Source organism: Myotis davidii, unplaced genomic scaffold, assembly GCF_000327345.1.
Source record: "Myotis davidii unplaced genomic scaffold, ASM32734v1 scaffold227, whole genome shotgun sequence".
NCBI lineage: Eukaryota > Metazoa > Chordata > Mammalia > Chiroptera > Vespertilionidae > Myotis > Myotis davidii.
In genome coordinates, this window is record NW_006298519.1 from 752513 (window position 1) to 758997 (window position 6485).

The 6485-nt window shown below is 45.3% G+C and overlaps 1 protein-coding gene across 2 annotated transcripts in view; it reads right to left on the minus strand.

Annotated features, from left to right (window-relative positions):
* The window catches only part of DSCR3 (Down syndrome critical region 3), an 11747-nt gene extending 11225 nt beyond the window's left edge, over positions 1-522 (minus strand). Inside the window, exon 1 of one of the 2 annotated variants that reach the window (XM_006774131.2) lies at positions 469-522. In XM_006774131.2, the coding sequence (XP_006774194.1) occupies positions 469-507 (39 nt within the window). In that variant the 5' untranslated portion in view covers positions 508-522. The other variant, XM_006774132.2, reaches the window with a different exon arrangement.
* Between the last annotated feature and the right edge of the window lie 5963 nt (positions 523-6485).

Here is a 6485-nt window from a genome sequence, read left to right on the forward strand (position 1 = left end):
GCGCTCTCTTCAGAAGGAATGCAATAAAATAAAACCCTTGTCTCGAGGTTCTCCCTCAAGGATGCTGACGAAAGTGACTGCACACTTCCACATGGAGAGGAATTTAACACAGCGTCAGCCCAGCGGGCCTCCCTGGAGAGACCTGGAGGTTATCTATACATCCCAGAAGGCAGCTTCCTGTCCCTCCACATCCGGTCATTGGCGAACGTTCCAGGCCAAGGCCCCTGGTTCACAACCATTTCGCGTCATCCCCATTTCTCTGAAGATAACTACCAAGTAAGATAATATGGACATTCACTGCATTCTTCCATGCATGGCAGTTTCTTTCTGTCCTAGAACTTCACAGTTTCAATTTGCTCCGGGTGAGGTTGGGGGTATGAAGAGGAAAAGGAAGTTGAGGAGATGAAAGAGCATCACCCAGAACAGAGATTCTACAATAAATACAAAACAATACGTTTCTTAAATGACCTTCAGAAATGTAGCACGACTGTCGCCAAACAGTAACATGACAGAAAGTTGACAATAAAACTAGAAAAAAAAGAAAAGAAAAACAGCAAAAATGAAAAATGACCTGCAGATCAAAGCTTTAAAACCAACCTGTTCTACTGGTGTTTACATCTGTTTACCTTCTATTTCCTCTAGTCACTAGAGGAACAGCTTTCACCAAGTCCTCTCCTTGGGCGGAACTCTGGAAGCGGGCCTCAGTATTAAATGTGCTGGGTATGTGTCTTTCCCACTCCCCACCCCACAGCCCTGAAGGCTGAGCGAAAACAAACACTAGCATTTCCATTTTAAGAAGAATTCAAGGAGTACAGCTCTTAATGTTAAAAGCTCATAAGCAAATGTAAATGAAAATTCCTCTGAAATAACTTTTACATTTAATTAAAATTAATTCTATTAAGTTTTGTATAACCCAAATCAAACAAATCCAACTTTCAAAAATTTAAATCCACCAGTATATTTTTAAAAACACACTTCAGCCCTCGCCGGTGTGGCTCAGTAGATAGAGCATAGGCCTGAAGACTGAAGGGTCCCAGGTTCGCTTCCAGCTCAGGTGGGTTGCAGGCTCGATCCCGGGTGGGAGGCGTGCAGGAGGCAGCCGATCGATGATTCTCTCTCATCATTGATGTTTCTATCTCTCTAACCCTCTCCCTTCCTCTCTGAAATCAATAAAAATATATTTTAAAAATATAACACACAGTTCACTGGTATGTCCCAGAAATAAAATGAGACAAAATAATTACATAAACATTATTAAGGAAACAACACAATGGCACTTGAGGGAAGTTCTGCTTCTACTCAATCAGGACATTCTCAGGGAGCCTCCTGGGTTGGGGACTGGGTTGGCCACTGGCTGGCACTTCATAACCAGGACGTCAGGAGAACCTCCCCAGCCCTCCTGCTCAACAAGGACAAGGCAGTGAAGTACCCTGGGAGCAAGCAGAGTAAGTACTTCATGACCCAAGGGACTCTCTTGTCATTCTTTGCTTCTAATTAAGAATATAGTGGAGAGAATACAAAACTAATAAAGTATTTGTAGATAAATTAGACATTCTAATAATATATAGGTCTATTCAACTCCTACCAACAAAAGGAAGATACAGAATTTGTGCAAGAATAGCCCAAGGAGCCAAGAATTTTAGAAACAAGATATTTCAACAAGACTCACAGTAATGAGAAGACGACCTTTTTCTTTCTTTTTAATTGAGCTATAATTGATATATGACGTTGTGTTAGTCTTAGGTATACCACACAATTCTTGATTAGTCTTGGCAAAGGAGGACAGAATGAACTTGAATATTAAATGAAATTGAATATAAATTAGGGGAAACCGGAACATCACGGAGAACCTCCCCGCAGACTTGTGTCTAGAGTAGACTCTTGACAAGGAGAACACAGTGCCCATTCCTCCCCCAACATAGTAAGTGGAGGTTCTTCACCTGAGGGCCATGACTTCATAGAGAGGCCACTCAGACTGAAGGATGGCAATGAACCCCAGAAACGGTGTACAAAGCCACGGGCATGCGTGCGATGTTTTAGGAAGAAGAGCCATAGCGTTTGGCCTCTCAATCAAGGAGGCCCTTGACATGAGAAAGATTAAGAAACACGGATAAGGGAGATGCAGCCCCACACATGGGCACACACACAAAGTAACAGATCCCGGTGCTCCTGACTACACATCTTGGCCCAGAAGAGGGCCTTGGCCTGTGCTATCGTCAGAGTGGCCAGCACGCAGCCTGGGCTCCCACTGGCCTGTGAAACCTTCCCCCTCTGCGAGGTGAGGCCTTCGAGGCAACCGCACCATAAGGAGCTTCTGCAAATCAATGTAAGTCTTTGTCCTGGGGAGCCATGTCTAGAGAAAGGTCCCAACGGCTGTCTTCAACCACAGACCAAAAGATGAGGCTGGAACAGGGCGTTCAGAGGCGACCGTCACGCTGCCGTCAGCCATGCTGGCTTCCTCAGCAGAAACCACGACCCTGAGGGTGGTAAAGGGAGACCTTTTCTAACTGTGTCTTCTCTAAATGTAAAAGGCCACTACCAACTACACAACTTTTTTCTTTCTTGTTCTTGGGAATTAAATACCAAACCCATAATTAGACTCTGGGTTTGAAGATGTTGACATCAACTTAGCATCCCCCCTGGCTTCCTGGAAATCATCCAACAGAATAAGTAACAAAACCACAAACTCCATTTTTAGCCAAGCAAAAAAAACAGTTAAATACCATGAAATAGGTGGAAGAGCTACAAAAAGAGTGACGGTGGGGCGGTACACATGCAGTAAGAAGCCCAAACAAGGCCCATGGCTGTAGAAGTAGCCTCCGGAAGGTGAGGGCTCGCTGGGGAAACCGGTCAGGTTTTAAGGAGCAGAGGAGGCAGAGCCCAATGGAGAATCCTACAACTGTGCCCCGAGCCGGGAGCAGGAAGCCCTGTCTGCAGCAGTGGGAGGCACCGAGGCCTCTGCACTGTGCGAACCTCCCCCAGCTGCTTGTCTCACAGGCAGGAGAAGAGTAGAGGTAGATTAAACAAAGTCACACAGGAAACCTCGGTTGGCTTGGTCGAGGAATACATTCATCTCCTGCGAGAAAGTAACCTAAAAAGAACCAGCAGAGCCCTGGACGGGTAGCTCATCTGGGTAGAGTGTCGTCTGGAGATGCCAAGGTTTCGGGTTGGATCCCCAGTCAGGGCACAAACAAGAATCAACCAATGAATGCATAAGTGGAACAACAAATCAATGTCTCTCTCTATCTCTCTCTCTCTCTCTCTCTCTTTCTCTAAAATCAATTAAAAACATATTTTTAAAAAATTGAAATTCATGAATTTTGAACCTAATGAACTGGATAACTATTAACACAATAGATCAATCTTTACAGAATGAGTACCCTCTGGCCTTAAATGTACACAATTATAAGCCCCTTAAAATTTGGTAACTTGCCAGGCTGGCGTGGCTCAGTGGTTGAGTGTCAACCTATGAACCAGGAGGTCACAGTTCAATCCCCAATCAGAGCACACGCCCGGGTTGTGGGCGGTTGTGGGCTAAACCCCCAGAGTGGGACGTGCGGGAAGCAGGAGGCAGCTGATCAATGATTCTCTCATCATTGATGTTCCTCTCTCTCTCCCTCTCCCTTCCTCTCTGACATCAATAATTTATATATTTTATACATTTATATATATTATATAAATTTGGTAACTTATGGGCACAGTGGTCTTCCTCGGAAGAGATGTCAAGATTGCATGCTACAAAGTCACATTTCTCTGGATTATCTCTTTGGACTTGAACGCAACAGCCAGAGAAGTGAAAGCCTCTGAGAGTGTCCCAGCCATTCTCTCTCCAGTGTCTTCCCTTTCTGATGGTCCCAGCACCACGATGTGCCCCGACAGCCACCGCTGTTCCCAGGGGTCCTCTGCGCACCTAAGCAAGTCCTTCCTTCCCAACGTTTCAGAAACACTTGGGGTCACCTGGGGCTCTTACTCCACATTTGGTCTAGAGAGCACATACATCAACAGGAGCTGCCCTTTCATTTACCGACAGAATCAAATGCGTTAATTAACCAAAATTTTTAAAAAATCGTAAGTCAAGGTGGGAAAACACAAGTTAGACAAATTGCTTGTTGAAACACTCTAGTCCTTCTAGTGGCACTCAGAGACCCATTTCGGTTGGAAATGAAAATCAGAAACATTAGAGATTTCAGCTTGTTAGGTATCCCTATCTCCACTATTCTATGTAACAACTGTTTTCCACCTTGTGTGAAAAATACACGATCACAGAGATTTCTCCAGGTAGTAAATAATGGCCAATATTATGTGATGTTGACTAGAAAAGAGAATTTTGAAGAGAATGCATTGTCTCCAATCTATCACTAAAATGGAGCTAATGCTACCTAGCAATCCCATTTCTAGATTGTACTCAAGTGAAAGATTACATTCACACAAAAACCTGTTCACAGATGTTTCTAGTAGCTTTATTCAAAATCACCCAAATGCCCCTCAACGTGTAAATGGATGAAAAGTGGTACATCCATACAAGGGAAGATGACTCAGCACTAAAAACAAGGATGTCAAACATGCGGCCCACAACGAATATTTTGGTGGCCCAGCCAATATAACAGTATGTAAGCAATGTTTTAATAAAAATTTCGTAACTTAATTTTTACAATATCCTGTTATACATAACTAGAGGCCCGGTGCAGGGATTCATGCACCAGTGGGGTCCCTCGGCCTGGCCTGCAGGGATCGGGCTGAAACCAGCTCTTCAACATCCCCTGAGGGGTCCCGGGTTGCGAGAGGGTGGTTCTCGGGTAACGCACCCCGGAATCAGGCGCCCTCCTCTCTGGTTCTGGGTACGTCACCCAAGAACCACAGCTGCCAAGTCACTGCAGCTCGGCAGCTCCTACATTGAGCACCTGCCTCCTGGTGGTCATTGCGTGTCATAGCTACTGGCTGGTCGGCTGGTTGGCTTTTATATATATAGATATAGATTATTAATAATGAACTACAACGTTCGCTAATGACTGATTACTGTAATCGTGTTGTATTCATTTCCCTATGTGCCTTACACACAGGCGCACCATTTCTCTCCACTAATACTAGCAGCAAGTATTTTAGAGCCGATGGCCACGTCATTAGTCTTGGACTGACTTGGTGTGTGCAACAGGAAACATTCCGCTTTCGGAGAACAAGAAAAATAGGTTTATTTGTGTTACACTTATTAATTTGTGCAGTTATTCAGTGTCTGGTAAGTTAATGTTCAAGAGTTAATTTTTTATTAAAATGTTCTATTATTTTATGTTAACAATGACTCGTTTATTTCAGTCCTTTGTGTTCAGCATGTCTCTATCGAAATAAAGCTACGTTTCTTTGAAAACTGAAGCTTTTGTTTTTTTGCAGCCCACATAAACCTAAACCTTGTTTATTTGGCCCGGGTTAGCCTTTGAGTTTGACTTGCTAATACACACAGCAATTTGACTATGCTAATTGACAAAGCCAGATTCAAAAGCTTACATATCATATAGTCATATTTATGCCATTTACATGCCATTCTGAAAAACTACAGGGATCAAAAAGAGACCAGTGCTTGCCAGGGCTGGTGGAGGGCACAGGGAATTTTGGGGCAAAACTGTTCCACATCGTGACTGTGATGGTGGTTACAGTGTCAAAGAACTGTGCACTGAAGAGAGTGATCTATTGTATGTGATGTACCTCAACTAAAAAAGCCCACAGAGATAATCAAGTTAAAAGGATATAAACTTATACCACTTTCTTGACAACAGGGTCATATTCTAAAAGTGATTAATATTTAGCCCTGGTGTGGCTCAGTGATGGAGTGTTGACCTATGAACCAGGAGGTCATGGTTCAATTCCTGGTCAGGGCTCATGCCTGGGTTGTGGGCTCGATCCCCAGTGCGGGGTGTGCAGGAGGCAGCCGATCAATGATTCTCTCTCATCACTGATGTTTAGCTCTCTCTCCCTCTCTGAAATCAGTAAAAATATAATTCAAAAAAACAAAACAAAAACTCCCAGAATGTAGCTGAAGTCAAATGGAAAGTGGGTGGAAAACCAGCTTCAAGTGACACTTTCCTGGAACATGCCTGTGCTAGAGGGCGGATGGCAGACGAGCCACCGTGAGAGGGCAGGCCAGGGGGAGGGGGATGCAGAGGGACAGGCCGGGGGAGGGGGATGCAGAGGGACAGGCCAGGGGGAGGGGGCTGCAGAGGGCAGGCAGGGGTGGGGGCGCTGCAGAGCCGAGGAGGGGTGCAGTTAGAGTGATGCGAGTGAGAAGGGACAGGAGGGGTCAGCTCGGCCCAAAGGCCAGTGGGGAGTGGGAGGCACATGGTTCAGAGGAACAGGAGGACCAGGGTCGGCAAGATGGTGACAGCAGCGACCAGCTACAGAATAGGCCAGCTGGGCTCTGCTGACTCAGGCTGGGGAGCAGTGGGAAAGGGATCGGTGAGGGGGAATCACAGGAGGAAGGGCGGGGCCATCTCTCC